The 24,725-nt window shown below is 39.7% G+C and overlaps 1 protein-coding gene across 3 annotated transcripts in view; it reads right to left on the bottom strand.

The window, feature by feature from the left end:
• LOC126298742 (protein lap1-like) overlaps positions 1-24,725 on the bottom strand; it is a 176,419-nt gene that overhangs the window by 49,302 nt on the left and 102,392 nt on the right. For all 3 annotated transcript variants that reach the window (XM_049990186.1, XM_049990185.1, XM_049990187.1), the window contains 4 exons: positions 20,973-21,098; positions 6,249-6,468; positions 3,926-4,219; positions 2,384-2,592 (listed from right to left, as the gene is read on the bottom strand). In XM_049990186.1, coding sequence (XP_049846143.1) covers positions 2,384-2,592; positions 3,926-4,219; positions 6,249-6,468; positions 20,973-21,098 — 849 coding nt within the window. The remainder of the gene's footprint in view (positions 1-2,383; positions 2,593-3,925; positions 4,220-6,248; positions 6,469-20,972; positions 21,099-24,725) is intronic.

The raw sequence follows: 24,725 nt of genomic DNA, 5'->3' as shown, positions 1-24,725 counted from the left end.
TGGGACGCTAAGAAAATTTGTATTTATTACCTTCTGCAGCATAAAACTAAGAGTACAATGGCCAAAATGTACACTATCTCCTGCATCAACTGAATGAATGAATGAATGAACAAATAAATAAATAAGTAAATAAATAATCAGCAGACTGGATTGCAAAATGGGGGAATCATCTTATCAGGGCAATGCATTTTCCCATAAAGTTACTTAGGTAATAGAAAAACAATGGAATCCAGCTTATTTAGCAGATCTGGTATCCTATCCTCTGAATTTTCTGTCCCCAGAACCGTGCGACTGCTACGGTCACAGGTTCGAATCCTGCCTTGGGCATGGATGTGTGTGTGATGTCCTTAGGTTAGTTAGGTTTAAGTAGTTCTAAGTTCTAGAGGACTGATGACCACAGCAGTTGAGTCCCATAGTGCTCAGAGCCATTTGAACCAGCCATTTCTGTCCCCCCCCCCCCTCCCCCCTCCCAAGAAATAAAAGGCTGAAATCATTTCGAGTAAAGTAAATAAGTTAGGTCAAATGTACACGGATATATTGCAGACATTCCACAATTTTTGAGAATACACTCTTGTAACTTGAAAAGTGATGGAAAAATGGTACCTAACTAAAAGAGTACTTGCTATCTAGACATATAAGTATTTCACAGTCTAGGTATGAACCTTTCACCTTAGTTAAGCAAGTCTTCTGGTCCAGACCAATTATGTTCCTTTCAAAGTATGCTGATGCAATAGCTTCACACTTAACAATCATATACAACTGCTCGCTCAGCAAAAGATCTGTACCAATAGACTGAAAAGTTGCACAGGTCACACTAATATCCAAGAAAGGTAGTAGGAGTAAGTCATTAAATTACAGACACTTATCATTAACGCCAATATGCGGCACGTTTTTGGAAAATATAATGTGTTCGAACATTATGAATTACCTCAAAGAGAATGGTATATTGATACACAGTCAACACTAATTTAGAAAACATTGTTCTTTGAAACACAACTAGCTCTTTACCCACACAAAGTGTAGAGTACTAATGACGGGATTTCAAATTGATTCCACATTTCTAGATTTCCAGAAGGTTTTTGACAGTGTACCTCACAAGCAGCTTGCAGTCAACATGCATGCTTATGGAATGCCATCTCAGTTATGTGACTGGATTTGTGATTTCCTGTCAGACAGGTCATAGTTCATAGTAATTGACAGAAATTCACTGGGTGGAACAGAAGTAATTTCTGTCATTCCCTAAAGTAGTGTTATTGGCCCTCTGCTGTTCCTTATCAGTATAAACGATTTTGGAGACAATCTGAGCAACCATCTCAGGTTGTTTGCCCATGATGTTGTCATTTATCGTGTAGTAGTCATCAGAAGATCAAAACAAATTGCAAAACAATGCAGAAAATATATATGTATGGTGCGAAAATTTGCAATTGACCTTAAATAATGAAAAGTGTGAGGTCATCCACAAATTCTAAAAGGAATCCGTTAAACTGCAATTACACGATTAATCGGTCAAATCTAAAGGCCATAAATTCAACTAAATACCTACAAATTACAATTATGAACAACCTTAATTGGAAAGAACACACAGAAAATGTTGTGGGGAAGGCAACCAAAGACTGCATTTTACTGATAGAACACTTGGAAAATGTAACAGATCTACTAAAGAGACTGCCTAATATTACACTTGTCCATCCTCTTTTGGAGTTCTGCTGCATGGTCTGGGATCCTTACCAGACAGAATGAACAAAGTACATTGAGAAAGCTCAAAGAAGAGCAACATGTTTTGTATTATCACAAAACAGGGGGGAGAGTGTCACTGACATGATACAGGATTTAGAGTGGACATCATTAAAAGAAAGGCGTTTTCGTTGCGGCGGAACCTTCTCATGAAATTTCAATCACCAAATTTCCCCTCCAAATGCAAAAATATTTTGTTGACTTCGAATCACATAGGGAGAAATGGTCATCACAATAAAATAACGGAAATCAGAGCTCACGTGGAAAGAGGTAGGTGTTCATTTTTTTCAACGTGTTGTTAAAGATTGGAACAATAGAGAGCTATTACGTAGGTGGTTTGTTGAACCCTTTGCTGGACACTTAAATGTGATCTGCAGAGTACTCATGTGGGTGTAGATGTAGTTTTTAATTACAGTTTTAAGTTTCAAATTCATGTTCTTTTTGGGGTTAAATGCCCTCAAATGATAAAAACAATGGAAGCATCACGCTATACATGAGAAAAGGTTTACTACAGCCCAAAATGCTCCCTTTGAATATATGTCATTGATCTTTACTATGTGGCCTTCAACAAGAGGGAATAAACTGCAAAGAATTTTATTCCCTTTCTGTACTGTACTAAAAATAGTAGCACCGTAAACTTTAAACTCACCTCTTTCTCAGTCTTTTTTTGGATCTGCTGAATTGCCCTAGCATGCTTAGCCATTGCACGTAGTTCTTTTGGGTATGGAGTTGGGGCTCGCATCAGGCGACCTGGTTCTTCAGCAACTGCATCTGCTGCAAAGCTTATATGTTGTTTTGTCCGCCTTGTTTTGGTATCTGGTCGTTTGGTTATTTCCTGTATTCTTACTCTTTCCATCTCTGAAAAATAATAATATGGATAGATAACAACATGAAATGACAAAGGGAGACAAGTACGTACTTATGAGTGATATTTTCCACCAAACCACTTGCTAATGCCGCACCACACAAAACCAAAACTCTATTCCAAAAGCACTTCATCTTTTAACTGAATTTCCAGCAATACTGCATAATATTTATTTAAATACTTCAAAAAGGTTATCTTAATATCAGTGTGTATTTGTATGTTGTCTATTGATGAACATCCATTTACAATTTACATCCATTTTGAAATGATTGTGCATTATCTTATGACGCAAAGGACAATCACAGCTTTGCTAACAGACTACTTTGTTTGCTGTAAATTAGAGAATAAGCAGATTCATGATCATTACAGTATTGTACTTTCCTTACTGCAGTTGTTCATAGAAAAAAGTGAAACCGAGATGTCATTTTCTAACTGCCCCAAAAAGAGAGAGAGAGAGGGGGGGGGGGGGGGGGGGGAAACCACACACACACACACACACACACACACACACACACACACACACACACACACGGGTAGACATAAAAAGAATGTCTGAACAATGTTTTATGAAAGAAATGCTTTCTGCTTCGATTGGCAGCTACCCTTATTCAGTTGTTAGGATTTATATTGTTGTCACTCATGCTTATGTCCTCCATAATGTTATTCCTATCTAGGTGCACTCTCTTCTTTCTAAATGTCATTCATCTTATGCAAAGTCTTTGAAACAATATATGATTGTGGAATTTTTTAAACATTAACATGTTGGCCATGGCATTTACTGATGGTTTCCTTGAATCAGTGTACTCACAAAATAGGGCTGTACCCCCTCAATGCAGCAACTATCTTCCAATTCAATTACAGTGGACTGTACAATTTTATGGATAATATTTGAAACCAGGATTTCATGGAAAGCAGAAGGTCCAAATCAGAATATTTCATGTGTTTATGATATTACAATTTAGTGAACTATCAATTTCTGAGTCAGAGATGGGTACACTGAATCTGTACACTCCACATTCATAAAGCACAGTAACACAAAGAATGTATGATATTTTACTGTTATAACTCCACTGCAAGCTCCAATTGAAAAACTGTCCTTATCACCACTGCCACTGAAGGAATTCAATGGAACTAGTGAAAGAGAGGGGTGGGGTGGGGGGGTGGGGGCGAAAGATCTTTAAGGAATTGTACGGGAATGAGGAGGGTGGGGGGGGGGGGGGGTGTTGTCATCCATACATTACAAATACAAAATGAAATGATCTATGTCAAATACATTCTAAAATAAAATAAAAATAATTACATGCTGTATATGAAGTCAAAACTCACCTGAAATGTGATATTTCTGGGAGCTCTGTGGTAACATAAAATTCACACAAACCATTTGATTAGTTTCTCTGTCCATTTCTTGTTGCAAAGTGGGCAGAGGCATACTCTGGTTGTCTGATAGCCACAGAGCATTAAGTTGTGTGAGATTCAAAATTGAAACAGGTAAATTTTTCAGACGATTTTTACTCAAATTCAATACACACAATTTTGACAGGTGTCCAATTTCAGCAGGGATGTTATGGAGTTTATTTCCACACACACTTAATATGGACAGGCTGGAACAGCTTCCAATTTCTAAAATTAAAAAAGTTTAACTATTTCAGTACAGTATTCACACACTAAACACAGGTTACAAGAAAACAACTATTCCACGAGGATTAACAAAATATATTTTTCAATCCATTATGTATCTTACTAGTTTCCTCCAAATTCATGAATAGTGTGTCAGTTAGGAAAACCAGTTTCCCTTATGAAAATAATCATAATGTCTGTGTAAAAAAACATTTTTATCTCGTTATTGAACAATGTGTTCATATCCAAAGGAATCAATCTGACAATGCACAAATGCATCAAACAATTCTGGTGGAGGAGCTCTTGGAATGAGAGGATATTCAGTAAATGGACAGGATTGCCCATTCCCCCAACTTAAACCACGTCAAGCACGTGTGGGATGCAAAAGCTGGGTAGTCATATTGCAGCATCCCCATGCACCTGCCAATTGCAGTGTCGGAGGATTGGAATGCCCTACCACACAAACCCCTTACCAACTTCGTGAGCAGCATGGGAGCAGGTTGCAGAGCATGCATTGCTGTCCGTGGTGATCACACGCCGTATTAAGAACCATGTCCAACCCTTTGTAATTGTCCAGAGGACTTTCATATGTGACCATGACTTCAGTGTAATTATTGTCTTTGAACAAAAATATCAATTCTGTTTGTATCACTATGTCATCCTTCCAGCTAGTTTCTGTGCTATGCTGTAGCAGTATGGTCCAAGTTTCATAGCTATGTTACTTGTCAGTGTCACATCAAGCGAAAGTTACTTTCATTCATAAGTTTTATACTAATGTGGCAGAAACATTATAAATAATGGCAAAAATGGCTTGGTTTTCTGGACCCTCTTTCCCCACCCCCCTCCATGACTGGACCTCAAAGTGCTACTTGTATCACAATTTTTCTTCCTAAACTAACTAACAAAAAGCAGTGTATTGTTCTGTAGCCTTTATTTTTAACAGGTTCCCAAGAGAAAAGGAAAATGCAAATGGCAAAAAATGTGCACTGTCTCTAATTAAAACCTCTCCTGTTGAACTTTTTTACTTTTGTTTTAGAGCACAAACACAAACTGAGGTCATAAGCACCCAGGTCATAACTTTAGAACACCAATACGTAAATAAAGTTAAAAGTTACTACACAGTAAGTCCAATCAATGGAAGAAAAGATAACTAAAAACAAGTACTTCCCCTTGGAGAAAGGTTCACAAAATATGCCATAGAGACAGTGGAGGCCCCTATCTAAAGATTAAATGCCCTTCATCATATAGCTGTGACGTGACTATCAGCTTGAGCATTGTTTGCTAAAATGGATGATAACTACAGTCTGCACTCAATGAAACTCCCTGTCCATCTAACATATTACAATGTATGATTAGTGCTTCACTGCACATCTGAGTGAATTCTTAACATTTTTCATATATCATAAAATATTCACTGTATACTAAAAAAACAGACGAGACTGTGCTTGTTATAATATTCTCACAGTCATGAAATGAATTCTGTAGTCTTGGACTATGTGTCCATGGGACAGCAGAAAATATGGAGGCTTACTTGAACAGATTTTATAACTACATAAAACACAATGAATTTACACAGTAAACTTTAGTGTTCTGGAGGAGGAGGAGGAGGAGGAGGAGGAGGAGGAGATGATGATGATGATGATGATGATGATTAGTGTTTAACGTCCCGTCGACAACGAGGTCATTAGAGACGGAGAACATGCTCAGGTTAGGGAAGGATGGGGAAGGAAATCGGCCGTGCCATTGCAAAGGAACCATCCCGGCATTTGCCTGAAGTGATCTAGGGAAATCACGGAAAACCTAAATCAGGATGGCCGGACGTGGGATTGGACCGTCGTCCTCCCGAATGCGAGTCCAGTGTGCTAATCACTGCGCCACCTCGCTCAGTGGGAAGAGGAAGACTCACAAGGAGAATTCACATTCAATTACAGATACAACTTCATGAAAAAGTGGTGTGAGGAGTGAAACAGGGAGTAGTCGAGACATTAATTAGCATAAAATAAGTTTCACTTAAATTCCTTCACAACATTACCTGGTGGAAGTTCTTGCAAAATGTTATCATCTACATTCAGAATGTGAAGCTTCCTCAGAAGTCCAATTGAAGCTGGAAGCATTGTTAAGTCATTTTGACTCACAATCAGCTCTTCCAAACTGGATAATTTGCCCATGTTGTTTGGCAATCCTACAAGTTCATTATCATCTAATTTGAGGGTGACTAAAGCCTTCAAATTCCCAAGGGTTTCAGGAACAGTCTAAAAATTAAGGTTCATGTAAGAGTCGTGTTAATGAAAAAAGGTAAAAACACAGTTCACATATAGCACAATTTGAATAGGTAATCTCAAACAATAAATTCACTGACATTTTACTTTAGTGTAACCATTTATGACTATAAATTGTTATTATCACACTGTGTATACAAAACAAGACAACACTATAGGATATTTCTCTAACTCTTAGTTTAGTAATTCAGTCAATGACATTTAATAAAATATTTGAGCATGTCGTACAGAAACATATGGTAGTATTGAAGACATGTAACTGTAACCGCAAATGATGCAACAAAATATGACAAAGTATGAATACACATTAGATTATATAGTTCTTTGTTACTGTCTATCTACTGCAATATTGTTGTTAAAAGATATGTGCATTCATTATAGTTTTGTGCTGCTGTTCTGTGTAACAAAAAGTGGTGCTAAATAAATAGTTATTTTACCCAGAACCACAACTGATGACACAAATTAGAGATGAGTATTTAAAAATCACAAACATTATTCAAATTTACTGTATCAATTTAAGGCTGTGATCTTTCTGGTGGGAAAATGTGAAAAATATGGTTTTTAGAAGCGGAACCTCAATTTGTTATCACAAATACAAGAAACAATATGACAGAACATCACTGCCTTTCATGACCACTAGATAGCAAAGTTGCTGAGCTAATTTCGGAAGGAAGGAAGATTAGGGTTCAATGACTCATCGACACAGTCATTAGGGATGCCTAATTTCTGATTCCATATCCATATCCATATCCATATCATCTTTGTCTGCTTTCTCATACACAAACCTAAAACCATGACTGCTCAGAATTTGAGGAATCAGTCATATAAAGTAAAATAATTGCTAACTGAGGTAGAACTAGGAGACAAAAACCATCTGCTTTGCTTACAGAGAAGTGCTCTTTTGTTAGAATGCAATTAAGCAATGATTTTTTTAAGAAATGTATTCCTCCAACAACTATCAACCAATGAACATTCTATCCTAGCAGCTAATAAAGATGTAAGTCTAGATGCGATGGTTTCTACAGCTAACAAAATCTCTTATGAGAACACGGCACTCAGTCAGTTTATATATATTACCAAAACTGTTTCGCCACTATCCAAAGATCATAGGTTTTCTCGTCTGGAAAACCAGGTTTTACAACTAATGAGCCAGATTCAGCTATGAACTTGGACACAACCGAGAACCACATTGAAACACTGGGGCATGCACAGAAACATCCCATGTGTCAATACCATTGTAAATTTAAGCAGAGTATGAAGAAACATACACCATCATGCTCATTTGTTTCTTGACCGTCTGCTAGGGCCCACATGGAGACCTAAAATGCTTCCCACTTGACGTGGTACAGAGTCAGGAGGCTAAATTGTCCTGTTTATTCATAACTGGCACAAAAAAGTCTTCAATTTTTAGGTGATTCCAGAACTGATGTTTCCATACTGCCAAAAACAGTACTAGATCACAAAAACATTCTGAAACAGCAATATTAAGCTGCAAATGGTTATGTAATACACATGCCCACATGGTGAACACATACCGAGTCTGAAAACAGACCTTCAAAGAAGATTTCCATGGCCATTTCTTCTTGCAGATGTTTATCGGCCAATCACTGGTGTTGAGTATTAGAGCTACTATGCTCTGTTGCTTGATAAAGCCCAAAAAGTTGCTTGACCAACGAGCTCTAATCCCCAGCACAGGCTTCGCAGAAGTACCTACTGGCAGTTTAGTGATTTTGATTGATGCACAGCACAAATATCAAGAGTCTGATAAAGATCTGTCTTAATCTACTCATAGAGAAACCTAATAACTGTTTTCTGAAGTTAATGTTCAAAACACGATCACAATTACCGGACCTCCTGTGCATGCACAAGCCAGATGCTTATAACCAACAAAAATTAGTTCAAGCATAATTAGAATTTCTAGAGTTGATCAACCTTGGAATATCTTGTCTTTCTAAAAGACCAAGTCTAGTCCTCTCAAATTTGTTTCAAAGAAAGATGGAACTTGGTGTCACTGTGGAAATTATCAAGTTTTAAATGCTGTCACATGGTGACAGACTAATCCCAATACCTTTTTTACAAGATTTCAACTGTGATCTCTCCAACAGAAATATATTCTCTTAACTGACCTTATTCAAGCTTACCACCACATTACTGTTGCATCAGAAAATGTGAGTAAAACAACTGTGATTACACCACTTGGACTTACAAATTTTTGAAAATGCCATTTGGTCTAAACAATGCAGCACAACATTCCCCGTCGTAGCATTTTGCATCATTTGCCTTATGTGTATTCCTACTTAAATGATATTCTAGTGGCTTCAGCATCAGACAAAGAACTTTTAACAAATACGCATCAGCTTTTCAAGTGGCTGGGTCAATATCACTTAAATTTAACGCAGGAAAATGCACTTTTGGCAAGAAAGAGATATCATTCTTGGGTTATCATGTGTCACACCAACGACTTTCACATTTAGAATATTAATTATCCCCCATCAGCAGACATTGAGATGTATACAGAAGAGCTGGTGTGGTTATTGCAGTGGAATAATACAGAATGCTCTCATGGACAGTGTGTGGACAGAGCCACTGACCTAGGTGTTTACATGCCAGTGACAATACACATAGCCCGGCAGTTCTAATGCTAATTTGAATGGCCGCGGACCGTGCCTTCGCCCCATGCAGTGCTATGTTTCCATGTGGTCAGATGTCAGTCTCTTGCCCTGGTCGTGTTTCCCTCTATGCTTGTTCTGCTCATGGTGTTCAGACTCTCTGCTCTCCCGTAGATTGACTTGCACATCAACATTTGTTGCCTCTTATAGGGTTCAGCTATCTGGGCTTGTAATCAACCCACCATAGTACAGTTACATTTATGCTGACTTACAATTCTGCAGAACTGTCATGCCTATGCAGATACTAAGTGGTGACTAAGTGCCAATGTAGAAAGTTCTTATGTGTGTGATGCTTTTCGTTCTTTGCAGTGTTAAATCATGGCCACCACAGACTGGGTGTTTTTGCAATGCTGGCAGTAGTAGTTTCACCTCCAAAAGCTGGAGCAGACGCAGGAACTGCCCAAACATAATGTACAATTACTTGATACCCATGCCATGTTGGCCCATGACCCCATTCGCTGACTTCAATGGAACGGTGAGAGAATTACATGCACCCTTTCTTGCTGTACTGCCAGGTAAGACGTATCAGCAGTCCAGTTGATAAGGCTGCCTTGTTATTGTCCAGCAGTTGGGGATTATAGGAGGTTGTACAGAATCTGAGGCCCTTAACTGACCCGGAAGAACTTAACTTTGGTGACCTCTGTTCGTTGCTCACACAGTATTTTGGTCATCAAACACACATGTTGGCAGCACATTTACAGTTTAACCAACACCACAAGTGCCTCAGGCAGTCATATGTGGTGTGGGTTGCTGACCTACAAGGTCTTTCACACTACTGTTGGTTTAAGTGGCCCCAGTGTGCTCCCTTGTATGTGGACTCAGTAATTAGGAATACAATCATACGGTTAACACCTGACCCGGAGGTACAAACTATGGCATTGGCCTTGTCCTACCCTTCTTTAGCCAATGTTGCTAAGATTGCTGAATCATTTGATATTATAGCAATGGCAAAGGAAAAACTTTCCGACAATTGGCAGGTGGCAAAGTTAGACATGCACAGTAAAAAGTTCCCGGTACCCTGTGGGGTGTGACAGGCAACCATATCTTCCACTGACATGACACATGTGATAACTCAAATGCGGTGACGTCACAGCGCTGCCCATTGTCACCCGTGTCAGGCTCATTGAGTATGTGTAAACTGAAGTGTCGTAATCCTCACTCGTGATGTTTTTCAGGTTCTTTGTGTCAGTCTCTTTCCACACCTGTTTTCGCTCAGTAGGCAAGCCAGTGGTCCTGCTCAGATTGTCATTTGATAAATGTTCAACAGGACTGACCATACATGGAGGCCACATGTGGGGTTGGACACAAGAAATGTCATTTAGCAATTGTTTGTGACAGTCAGCGAGCTGCAAGATAGTCGTCAGAGGCCTGGACTCAAAGGCTGCCTATGACACCCCACAAGCACTGCCCCAGCATATTCTCCTGTTGTCGGTAAATGATGAGTGACCATCTGAGTTTCAGGTAGATATAAGAACAACAGTTAGACTAATTAATAACAATAATGGAAATTCCTGGATGAAAAAAATGTAAAATAAGGGAAAGGCAACCACTTAGCTATAGAGGATTGGTGTGTGATGCTCAGAAACACATATATTTGAGTGTCTGTGGTTAAGTGTGTGATTGTGTGTACTCTTACTAGAAAAAAACAGAGAGCTCAAAAGCTAATGTTAAGTGTCTCTATTATGTGTCTCTGTGTGCCACACACCAGTCTTCTACAGGTTAGCCTAATTAACTTGGATACATACAAGCTTTTGGGCTGCCCTACATTGTAAATATAACTACATCATGTTGTGTCTTATAGTAAACAATGTATTCCTTTGAGGGGGAAATCCTCAATCTCTTCATGCCATAAGAATGTGGAAAGGCAACTTATGCAGTTAATGGTGAATTCACCATTGGCGCAAAATATTTTTGGCTTAAATGCTTTTTCTGTTTCTGTTTTTGGTTTCCAGAGAGTTTATGAAGCACATTTAGGGTCTCATCAAGTCCACCTTTCAAGATTTGGACTCTTTACTACAGTTGTTTGAGAACACCTTGGGCCAAGCAGAAAATTTCAAGGTACACGTCTCCCTTAAGCCACCTGCAATGACTAAATTTTGTTGCCCCCATGCCATTTCCTTCATGATGCGCAACAAGGTCAAGGCTGTTGGCAGGACCTCAGCATCGTGTCTTCTATTTTGTTGAGTCAGTGGGCCACCTCTTTGGTGGCAGTTCAGAAACCAGACACTGTGCGCCTTTGTGGCATTTTTAAACAGATGGTCAAGGCACAATATTTCATGGATTCGTATCTGATGATGCAGCTGGAGGAGTAGCTGACAAAGTTGCCAGGGAGGGCAGTATTTTTCACATATTGACACACACCTCCAGTTGCAATTGGACCACAACTTCTCTGCATTTCTTAGTGCTTAACAACCCCTTTGGGCATTATCAGTTTAATCATTTGCATTTTGGAATCCACTCAGCGACTAGAATTTATCAATTTGGGATAGTTCATTCAAGGCAATCTTTGTTGTGTAAGCCACCTCAATGACATATGGGTCACAGGTTCCATGCAAGAGGAGCATTTACAAAGACTACAGGCAGTTTTCTAACATCTTCTGGAGAACAGCCTTTGTTGCAAGTTGGAAAAATAGTTTTTTTTCCCCAAAGCCGCATTTTGAGGTCATGTGCTTAGCAAAGACAGCCTCGTCTGTGTGTATGAGCATGTGAAAGACATTGTCAACTTGCTGGTGCCCAAGAACCAGAAAGAGATCAAATTCTTTTTTTGGCAAGATTTCATATTACGCTACGTTCATTCCCCAGGACACCAGCATTAACCATTCTTAACTGGCTTCACCAAAAAGGTGACAAATCTGTCATGTCTGCAGAATTTCAAAAGGCTTTTCAGTCCCTTAAGCAGTGTTTGGGGTCCATTCCCTGTTTGGCTTCATATAGGTGTGGTAAACCATTAACTCGGGCCTGTGATGCACCCCAGTATGGCATTTGTGCAGTCACGTCGCATCAGAACCGGGATAACACCGGGTAGTCCATTGTTTATGCACTGAAGGCACTTTCTGTGGTGTAACATAATTATTCACAGGTGGAAAAGGAGGCACTGGATATCATTTTTGCAATCAAAAAGTTTTGATCTTTCTCGAATGGGGAGAAGTTCTTACTCATCACCATCACAAGCCGATAGTTTCCTTATTCACTCTTCATTCCAAGCTACTGGATAGGACCACCAACAAACTGTAGATAATGGCGCTATTTCTCAGTAATTATTGTTATAACACTTGATTGTGTCAACTGCCAAGCATGCAAATGTGTATGCATGGTCACAATTACCAGTGGGACCGAACCAGGAGTTCTTGTTTTCACCTTGTGTGATGACTTGCAGCACATTTTGATGGAGTTTTCCTTTAATGGCATAGAAGATCTCAGACACCACGGCTGACAAACTGCTGCTTCGGAAAACCGTTTCAGCTGTCCAGGTGGGATGGCCTACGTGTGCTCTCTTGGAGGCACCTTCACCATGACATACATTGTTTCTCCCACGTGATCGACTCACTGTTGTCCATGGGGTCCTCATGCTCGGCATGGATGAGCAAAACTGTCGATTGGTTGTTCCTCCTGCACTGCGTCCTCACAAACTCATCCTCACAAACTCAGCTGCTGCATGTGTTGCTCTGGAGTACAACTCATATGAAGGCTTCAGCACATCATCACATCTACTGGCCATGATAAACCACAGTACTGAACATTCTGTGTGGACTTGCATGGCTTGTGCACAAAACCAGACTGTCTTGCCATGTCAGTTTTTCCCCTTGGCCAATATTGGAGCACCCTTGGGACAGTGTGCATGTCGACTTTGCAGGTCCTTTTTTTGGGAACCATGTTGTCATTGGTGATTGATGCATTGTCAATTTTCCTATACATCACCAAACTGTCCTCCACATTATCATTGGTGTCACAAGTTGTTAGTCATTTTTGCCATATAGGGCTCCCCCTGAACTCTCATATGTGATAATGGTCTGCAATTTCTGTCACAGGAGTTTTAAGACTTTTGCATTTGCAGTGGTATCCAGCACCTGACTAACATCCTGTTTCACCTGCCGTCTAACTCTGTGGTGGAACATTTCTTGCATACATTTGAGACCCAAATGAAGATGTCCATGTGTGCCTCATTTCGAGATGATGCACAGTCGAGTTTTCTGGCTACATACTGGGCAACACTGCTTAATGGGTGTAGTCCATTGGAACTTGTGCATGGGCACCAAAAGCATGGTATTTTGGATCTGTTACACCCAAACTTGCTTGCCCCGGACTGTTGTGGTCTGCTGTGTTTTCCTCACAGTGCTGCTGCTTGGGCCTGATCTTTTGGATGGAAGCAGGGATGGCTGCTGGGTATATGCAGGTCAGGAGCAGCTGATCTGTCACACCAACCAGTAGCAGGTGTGACATGTTAGACCCTTAACAGCACTGCCTCCAAGTCAGCAGGACAACAGGGTCAGATGTGGAATTGTTCTGCTGGAGGTTTTGCTCGTCTGGAGTTCACTTTCCCGGGCTTGCAGCCAACCTGCCATTGGCGATACTGTGGTGTTGTCACACCTGGGCGGGTAGTGAGAATAAAAAGAGAAAATAATCAAAGACATACCTTGTTGTAAAACAGTAGCATAATACGTCTTTCTTTAGACCTAGTGAAATTCTACGCATACAACAGAAACCCAACAACCTTTGTTTAAATTGTGCAAAAATACAACGAAAAAGGACAACTGCCCTATTCCACGGACTGACATAGCCAAAAAATTATTCAAGAAGCTAAAAGATGAACTATCTAATGTAATTCAGCTTGCTCATCCCAAAACAGATCTTCCCTTAATTTTGATGGTTGATACTTCTACGTGCATTAGAGGTGCTTCATTACACCACCTGCAAAAGTAACATCTGAACTACTTATAATATTGTCCTGGTCTCTCACCGACACACAACGTGACTATTATATCTACAGTCCTGAATTGTTGGCAGTATATTTAGCAGTCAAGGACTTTCATTATCTTGTGGAAGATGGAGAATTCACAACACTCACAGACCACAGTAACAGCACCCAGAAAGAGCAACATGCATGCAAGAATTTCTCAGTCTATTCACCACAGACATTTGACACCTTCCTCAACGAGAGATTTTCAGTTTGAAAAACTGATATCTCAACATGAGGCAAAATATAATTGTCTTATTTTACAAATTAATATTTTAGGCCTAAGTCTCAACATATATTGTTTATAGCACAACTATGTAATAAGTATCTTTGGCTCTGAATGTATACTAATGTATATACTACATACCCAATTATCACTCCTTTGTATACAGATTGTTTCTAAAATGAATATAAAGTATTAGAGGTTCAAATGGCTCTGAGCACTATGGGACTTAACATCTATGGTCATCAGTCCCCTAGAACTTAGAACTACTTAAACCTAACTAACCTAAGGACATCACACACATCCATGCCCGAGGCAGGATTCGAACCTGCGACCGTAGCAGTCGCGCAGCTCCGGACTGAGTGCCAAGAACCGCTAGACCACCGCGGCCGGCAAAGTATTAGAGGGATGAGAGAGTGGGTCATAACAAGAAACTCTCACATAGCAACCCAAGTCTGCATCCCTTAGTGTTCACCACTAAGCATCACTTAACAGCATCGTGCATCACCACGAAGGTAGCCATAAAATCCATAATCTGAATCAACTCAATAGCAGGTCTGCAGGGCAACATTTTCAATTTCTTTGTGGCAGTGGGGTAAAAGAGAGGTTGAGTTGATGTTTCATGACCTTTATTTTCAAACAGCTACAAAACTGTTTGAAATAATGTCCTCCTGCTTGATGGTACACCATGCAATGACTGTCGCACCCTTTCAAACACCCCTGGCGAACTGGGGATTGCATAAAAGGCTGCAATAATTCACACTGTCAACTCTTCATCTGTCTTAATAAAACATTATGAGGCATCAATTTGGGTAAATGTGTAGGCCATGACTCTGGTCTACTGCATCCTATCCAGTTCTCACCAAATGTCTCATCCAAATGATTTTGCACTGCATGAGTGAAATGCACTGATGTACCATCATGCTGGTATCACATACACTTTTGCACAGTGAGCGGGACATATTAAAATAACTCTGGCAGTGTTCCTTAATGAGATTAAGTGTCTGTTTGCATTCAGACTTCTGGTGGGAAGGGGGGCGGGGCGGCGAAGCATGCATGGACTGATCAGATTATCGCCTAGCAAACCAGCCCAAACATTGATGGCAAAGCACTCTTGCTGACCAGGAACAAAGGTGGTGTGTGGATTTTACTATGCCCACATGTGTTGACCATGGCTGTTGAACACACCTTTCCTTGTAAAGGATGCCTCATCTATAAAAAGGACAATGTGTGGGAATTCCCATTGAATGGCACACTTATGCAAAAACCAATGTCAGAAGCCAATGAGACACAGGGCTTCAACTTTCTGAAGATGGTAAGGGTGCTAATCATCTTCATTCCACACACACACACACCAGACAGTGGAATAGCTTATACCCATTTATTTTATCCTCACTAGCCATCCAGGTGTGACAACACCACAGAATTGCCAATTTTGACACAATTATGACTATCCTAGCCGATGGCAGGTTGACTGCAAGCCCGGGGAAGTGAACCCCAGACGAGCAAAACCTCCACCACAACAATGCCACATCTGACCCTGTTGTCCATCTGATTTGAAGATGGTGCTGTCAAGGTTATAACATGTCATACCTGCTAGTGGTTGGAGTGACAGATCAGCTGCTCCTGATCTGCATAAACCCAGCAGCCATCCCTGCTTCCATCCAAAAGATCGGGCCCAAGCAGCAGCACTGTGAGGAAAACACGGCAGACCACAACAGTCTGAGGCACGCAACTTTGGGTGCAACAGATCCGAAATACCATGCTTTTGGTGCCCATGCACAAGTTCCAACGGACTACACCCATTAAGCGGATAAAGTGTCACTAGAAGCCTTCCTAAGAGACAATCTCCATTCCTTCCGAACTGACTATGCAAATGTAGACGAGATGTGGCTCAAATTCAAAGATATAGTAGCAACAGCAATTGAGAGAGATTCATACCTCATAAATTGGTAAGAGATAGAACTGATCCCCCATGGTACACAAAACAGGTCCGAACACTGTTGCAGAGGCAACGGGAGAAGCATGCGAAGTTCAGAAGAACGCAAAATCCCGAACATTGGCTAAAATTTACAGATGCGCAAAATTTGGCACGGATTTCAATGGGAGATGTGTTTAATAGGTTCCACAATGAAACATTGTCTCGAAATTTGGTAGAAAATTCGAAGAAATTTTGGTCGTATGTAAAGCACACAAGCGGCAAGATGCAGTCAATACCTGCGCTGCTCAGTGCCAATGGCACTGTTACCAATGACTGTGCCGCTAAAGCGGAGTTATTGAACGCAGTTTTCTGAAATTCCTTCACCAGAGAAGACGAATGGAATATTCCAGAATTTGAAACATGAACAGCTGCTAGCATGAGTTTCTTAGAAGTAGATACCTTAGGGGTTGCGAAGCAACTCAAATCGCTTGATACAGGCCAAGTCTTCAGGTCCAGATTGTATACCGATAAGGTTCCTTTCAGATTACGCTGATACAATAGCTCCCTACTTAGCACTCATATACAATCGCTCGCTCACTGATAGATCTGTACCTACAGATTGGAAAATTGCGCAGGTCGCACCAATGTTTAAGAAGGTTAGTAGGAGTAATCCATCGAACTACAGACCTATATCTTTGACGTCGGTTTGCAGTAGGGTTTTGGAGCATATATTGTATTCAAACATTATGAATTACCTTGAAGGGAACAATCTATAGATACGTAATCAGCATGGTTTGAGAAAACATCGTTCTTGTGCAACACAGCTAGCTCTTTATTCGCACGAAGTAATGGCCGCTATCGACAAGGGATCTCAACTTGATTCTATATTTCTAGATTTCCGGAAAGCTTTTGACACCATTCCTCACAAGCGACTTCTAATCAAGCTGCGGGCCTATGGAGTATCATCTCAGTTGTGCGACTGGATTCGTGATTGCCTGTCAAGAAGGTCGCAGTTCGTAGTAATAGAAGGCAAATCATCGAGTAAAACTGAAGTGATATCAGGTGTTCCCCAGGGAAGCATCCTGGGACCTCTGCTGTTCCTGATCTATATAAATGACCTGGGTGACAATCTGAGCAGTTCCCTTAGGTTGTTCGCAGATGATGCTGTAATTTACCATCTAAAAAGGTCATCCGAAGACCAGTATCAGTTGCACAGCGATTTAGAAAAGACTGCTGTATGGTGTGGCAGGTGGCAGTTGATGCTAAATAACGAAAAGTGTGAGATGATCCACATGAGTTCCAAAAGAAATCCGTTGGAATTCAATTACTCGATAAATAGTACAATTCTCAAGGCTGTCAATTCAACTAAGTACCTGGGTGTTAAAATCACGAACAACTTCCGTTGGAAAGACCACATAGATAAAATTGTGGGGAAGGCGAGCCAAAGGTTGCGTTTCATTGGCAGGACACTTAGAAGATGCAACAAGTCCACTAAAGAGACAGCTTACACTACACTCGTTCGTCCTCTGTCAGAATATTGCTGCGCGGTGTGGGATCCTTACCAGGTGGGATTGACAGAGGACATAGAAAAGGTGCAAAAAAGGGCAGCTCGTTTTGTATTATCACGTAATAGGGGAGAGTGTGTGACAGATATGATACGCGAGTTGGGATGGAAGTCATTAAAGCAAAGACGTTTTTCGTCACGGCGAGATCCATTTACGAAATTTCAGTCACCAACTTTCTCTTCCGGGTGCGAAAATATTTTGTTGAGCCCATCCTACATAGGTAGGAATGATCATCAAAATAAAATAAGAGAAATCGGAGCTCGAACAGAAAGATTTAGATGTTCGTTTTTCCCACGCGCTGTTCGGGAGTGGAATGGTAGGGAGATAGTATGATTGTGGTTCGATGAACCCTCTGCCAAGCACTTAAATGTGAATTGCAGGGTTATCATGTAGATGTAGATGTAGATGCCCAGTATGTAGCCCGAAAATTCAACTGTGCATCATCCTGGGATGAGGCAGACATGGACTTCTTCATATGGGTCTCAAATGTATGCATGAAGTGGTCCACCATTGAGTTAGACAGCAGATGAAACAGGATGGTAATCAGGTGCTGAATACCTCTGCAAATGCAAATGGCTCCAAACTCCAGTGACACAAATTGCAGACCATTATAAGATGTGTTTTTTGCAGTTTTTCTTTAAACTCTGGTGCACACACTGTGTGTTGACAACCACGTCTGTCCCGCCTTCACACCTGCATCACAAAACGAATGCATTGGGTTTTGATGTAGGACGTAAATGCACATGCACCATTACAATAACTTGTAAGCAGACAATTCACGTCAAGTGCACCTGTCTCTAAGGGACCAGGGGATGCCAATGAACATGTGTGGATCCGGCACTTGACAATTCGGAAACCGCTGAGTGACCACAGAGCACCACGAGAGCATTTTCATCCATTGCCCCATAAATACAGTGCATGTCTGCCCTTTCCTACCAAGAAAAGCACTCATTTCCTGTCTGTTCTGCACAGTACCAAACACAAGAGTGCCCCCATTTGTTGACACACTGACACAGGGCAAATCAGACTCTGTAGTATGCACACGTGCAGCCCTCTGTGTGATATCGTATCAGACAGGCACCTTAGCTGCCAAGTGCATATTGGAATCCCAGCAAATGCTGCAGGATGCCTTGTGGTGTTGTCCTGTCCAGAATACTTGCTACCATTTTGACTTGGATGGCGGGTTGTGTGTCTACCTTCCTGGTGGCAGGTGACCCTGTTAAATTACATGCAGAACTAAATGCTAAGAGATGTTGACATGGGTTACCACAGGAAAGTTGCTTGTTATGACCCATTCTAACAGGCCTCAAATTTTTTACATTCATTTTAGAAACACACTGTACATAGATTTGAGCTGAATTCCATATGAATATTCACAATATGTTATCCACTCACAAAAATTTTCACAACGAATAATAATAATTAACAAAAATACACTGAAGATAGCACAGAAAGTGCTGAAACATGTATGGGTAAAATGAAAATAAACAAAGTGTGTCGTGCATAACGTGGAATTTCTTTACAATTTTTCTTTGCGAGCATGGAAAGTAAGAACTATTAATTCCAAAATATGATTATACTTCACGTAAATACCTTCAATGTTCCTACACTAGAAAATGCGTCTAAAGTTGAGATGCTGAAACACACTCTTATTACTCAAACATAAGAATTGTGTTGACAATATGATTATGTCAGAAAATAAGGCTGTACATTTTTCAAAGTGTGCCCAGAAAGCATGCAAATGTAATGCCAAACTATTTGAACCATAAATAATATCACTGAAGTAAAAGCTTTAAAAAGACTTAGTTACAAAGAAGTGATTCAGTCACAAAGAGTCTGTTGTTTCGTTTTATTCTGAAATACATACAATTTGACTACTTTAAGAATTAGGGAAGGCAGATAGAGCTTAATCTCTCCACGGTTAGGTGGTCACAGGAATCATAGCACATGCTCGGACTGGACAAGGGTGGGGAGGTAAATCAGCAGTGTTCATTTCACAGGAACCATGCCAGCATTTGTCTTTATCAATACAGGTAATCAAGGAATACCTAAATCTGACTAACCAAAGAGAAATTCAAAGCCTGTGCCTCCTGAATGTGAGTCCATGAACTGACAGCATTTGATATATCAATGGTATTAACAAATGAGTCAACATAATAAGACAAATTGCAAAATCCAAAAATGTTAATACAAAAGCACTAAATATAGAAAGTTTCTGGTCTAAACTGTAAAATCACTTGGAAAGCTGCTCATTTAACAAGAATAAAAAATATGAATGACAAAAAAGATGTGGAAATCACGGTGCCATATTCAACAAATTCTTCATCATAATATTTGAGCTGTGGGGGAAAATCCACTTAGATATGACGGATCTGCTTAGCAGTAATATATTACTTCACTCAGGCACATATTTAAAAGCAGGAGTCAGTCTTGTTTACCTGCTTTGGACTGCCTTAACAGATATGACATGTTAATGGTCTAAGAACTTTTATCATAGTACTTTATTTTGGCTTTCGTGCCATTGTGTAGATATCACGAAAGATAAATACAGTAATAAACAGATTAATGGCAGTTAACCCTTTTTTTTACAAAAAAAAAAGTTCATCTTCATTAAAAATATGTAATTAAAACATCAGTATATTGTACAATTTTATAGTTCTGTTTTTTGTATTTGCTCAATGACTGTTGCAGTATTTGTAGGTGGCATCACCACAGGTACACGTTTCATCCACTTTAAGAAGTTCAGATTAAGAAGTAATATCTAAAAAATATTTGCTCTTTCTAAAAATCTTAAATTTTACCTTGCAACAAAAATTATCATCTTACAATAACTTATTACAAATCTCCTTGTTGAGCTTACATGTAGGTTATAGTTCTATCATAACTCCAGTGCAAATTACACAATGAATAATATTGTCTTTTTTTTTTTATCTTATAAAGATTCATATGCCTAACATAAAGTAAGTCAAATATTGTCATCTTAATGGCTGTCCATTTGCATGACTAGAATCTTCATTACATTATAATTCTTTTGTACTCGTTTGTAGCAGCACGACTCAAATGGTTTGGTCCCTTGCTTTTCTGATTTAATCTTATACAGAATAAAATACAGTTTCCATTTACCTGAATCTACATATTTTTTTACCTTTATTTCATTTGATGAAAGTGTCAGATCAACAAGCTTTGTACAGTGTCCTATTTCAGATGCTATCCATTTTATGTTATTGCCACTGGCATCGAAGTGAACAAGGTCTTTCAGATTGCCAATTATCTGAAAATTAAATCAAACTAGTAACATACAAAATTGGCTACTTACTAAAAACATGTTCAAAGTCAAGATTACATGGAACCTGAAAGTTCTCAGAAATGCAGCACATGGATAAAATGCTCATTCGTAATTTTACTCATGCAAAAGAAAGATTTAAGTTTTAAAAACAACCCTTAATCCAGAAAAAAATAGTTATTCCGAATAGAAACCATGTTTCTCAGCTGAATGTTTCTCCGATAGACTATTATGACATTTACTTTTGTATGAATCACAATTACTTTTGTGTAACTAGTTCTGTTCCTCCATACTCTGGAGGCAAAAGATTGTTAACAAGATAAATAATACTGGAGAACATCCATATTTCTGTGATTTTCATTTATAATTTAGAGACAGGGCATATGCAGATTGTACAGTCAGTTTCAGGAGATACAAGCAGAATATACAAGCAGTACAAGAACAGTAGAAAACAAGATGCTCTGTAGAGAACTGCTGCTACATCTTGTACTGACAAACACTGCTTAGAAAAGAGGACATGGTCTCTTGTTGTCATGTATCAACACGAAAAGAGCAAAACATCAGACAGTGGTGCAGACACTGTGTGCAAACCAAATTGGTTCAGTTACCCACTCCTACAATTTCTTGAGGATGCTCACAAGCCAAAGGAAACTAGAGACACTGTGGACAAAGAGGTACAAAAATTACACTTGCTTCTCTTTACTTGTATTTTATACTGTGCAGAAACATTCATCCATAGTTATTTTGCCACAGTACATGCTCTTGTAGGCTTATAAATTACTTGCGAACTTGTCCCAAATTTATTTGTTTGTGTTACTAGCCATCCATGATATATCCTGGGGGTGTAGTAAAAACTGATGCAGTGTCAGCTCATCCCCATGTGCCTGGGATCAACTCATTTGTCTGAAAACCATATGAGTTGATGCTTTCTTGTGGGATTTATTGCCTTAGGAAATCATGGAGACACAGTTGTACAGGTGACAGTTCATGCCATCTCAGGTTGCAACAACAACATAGATTTTCCAGGAGACATATAAAACCAAAGCTTTGATACCAAATGCATTCTCTACAACTATTATATCCCTAGACAACCAGTAATTAATAACTCTTTCTTTTGAACCGTGAACATTTCTCCCATGACATGGTTTCATAAAGTTTCCCTGCAAAGGGAATGCGTAATCCGCCACGAAAACATATGGTACGGCTTTGTCCCTCCAGGTAAGCATTCAGTTTGTAGCAAATTCAGTTTCTTTTTGTGATTTAGTTCACTTATGGTCATATTCCTGAATACAGCATCATCTAAAATGCTTTCTTAGCAGCCAATATGTGTGTACAACAGGTTGTAGCAAGTATCATAATGATAAATGAATCTTTGTAATTGTAAAATCTGCTGCTACTAGCAACAGGGCACTGTAGGACTATATGTTTCCCATCAATTATGCTACTTTGTCTCCTCCACTGAGAAAATTAAGACAAGTGGGTGCGAAGCAAGATAACGGCCTATAATGCTGCTTCCCAATTATTAACAGAACTTCTCAAAAAACAGGATCATCAGTATACAGACAAATGAGGCAGCTCCAGCCAGGATGTACGCCACAAAAACTGCCACATGTGCAGAGAACAAAGGTCATGCAAAGCTCAATGCTGTTCTCATAAAAGAACAACTCAACTATTTTGCGAGTTTGGAGCTGACAGTGGGTGTGGATCTGTTAGCTGAATCAACAAGTCATGTAGATGCCCTCTCACGACACTGTTCTGGAAGTAATTTTCGATAATTTGTGAGAACTCATACTAAATGCGATAAGAGGTGCAATTGATGGAGGACATCGAAAGGGTGCAAAAAAGGGCAGCTCGTTTTGTATTATCACGTAATAGGGGAGAGAGTGTGGCAGATATGATACGCAAATTGGGATGGAAGTCATTACAGCAAAGACATTTTTCATCGCAGCGAGATCTTTTTACGAAATTTCAGTCACCAACTTTCTCTTCCGAATGCGAAAATATTTTGTTGAGCCCAACCTACATAGGTAGGAATGATCATCAAAATAAAATAAGAGAAATCAGAGCTCGAACAGAAAGGTTTAGGTGTTCGTTTTTCCCGCGCGCTGCTAGGGAGTGGAATAGTAGAGAGATAGTATGATTGCGGTTCGATGAACCCTCTGCCAAGCACTTAAATGTGAATTGCACAGTATTTGAGATATAGCTTGCTTCAAAATGTGAAATAAATATGCAAGGCTCTAAAATGAGTCTCCTGTTGACAAATAACAAAAAGTAACAAGAAGTCTTGGATTGTCTGTAATTGTTTTCCTGAAATTTGTGTCTTTTTTCAAAACAAATGGTGCTACCATATTTGCCAGTAATTCAAAAGTGGTAGATGATGTCAAGTGCCGTTATGGAAACCTCCTTCCGTATTCAGGTCCCATAGCAAGTCCTGCTAGTTGTTCTATACTAAGTTTCATCCACCAACTATGACGATGATTTCATTTTATTTGTGTGAACCTTCAAGTATTAATAATGCAGCACCACACATTTACTGTTTCCTCGTGTGAACATACCAAGAGAAATGTTTGTTGCTCTGCAGGAGAGATGTTTCCAACATACGACATAACCTGCTGAAAGTGTTACGCTATGCTTCCAGCGGTAGAAGCATATGCCAGCAATGATGGCAACTGCTGGCAGAGGAAGTTGATGACACCAGCAGGAAGGTAACTTAGAGAATGGATAGCATGCTGCTACCACAGTTATTAAAAGCGACTAGTAGAGCCAGTGCACAAACAGATATAGAAGCAGAGGTAATATAGTACACCTGATATCAAAGGACAGCACTGTGTATTTAAGTAATATTTGGCGATGTCACAAATTTTGCATAACAACCTGTATCTGTCTAGCTAATGTCTGGCTAATGTTCAGAATATTAGTAGAACAAATCTAAAAATGCAATTTTTCATGTAACATTGCTGTTTTAAAATGTTAAAGGCTACTACCATCAAACAAAAGAATTATGAAGATTTATATGATACTTATTGTGGAAATGAAGTCCCATAAAAGGTGGAAATTTAAGGAGTTGGGACCTGGATAAGCTGAAAGAACCAGAGGTTGTACAGAGTTTCAGGGAGAGCATAAGGGAACAATTGACAGGAATGGGGGAAAGAAATACAGTAGAAGAAGAATGGGTAGCTTTAAGGTATGAAATAGTGAAGGCAGCAGAGGATCAAGTAGGTAAAAAGACGAGGGCTAGTAGAAATCCTTGGGTAACAAAAGAGATACTGAATTTGATTGAGTGAAGTAGGCAAAAAGGAATACAAACGTCTCAAAAATGAGATCGACAGGAAGTGCAAAATGGCTAAGCAGGGATGGCTAGAGGAAAAATGTAAGGATGTAGAGGGAGGCTTATCTCATGAGGGGTAAGATACGTACCGCCTACAGGAAAATTAAAGAGACCTTTGGAGAAAAAGAGAACCACTTGCATGAATATCAAGAGCTCAGATGGAAACCCAGTTCTAAGCAAAGAAGGGAAATCAGAAAGGTGGAAGGAGTATATAGAGGGTCTATACAGGGGCGATGTTCTTGAGGACAATATTATGGAAATGGAAGAGGAGGTAGATGAAGATGAAA

The sequence above is a fragment of the Schistocerca gregaria genome, chromosome X, assembly GCF_023897955.1.
Source record: "Schistocerca gregaria isolate iqSchGreg1 chromosome X, iqSchGreg1.2, whole genome shotgun sequence".
NCBI lineage: Eukaryota > Metazoa > Arthropoda > Insecta > Orthoptera > Acrididae > Schistocerca > Schistocerca gregaria.
Note: the sequence above shows the minus strand (reverse complement) of the source record. Positions and strands in the feature narration are given on the sequence as shown.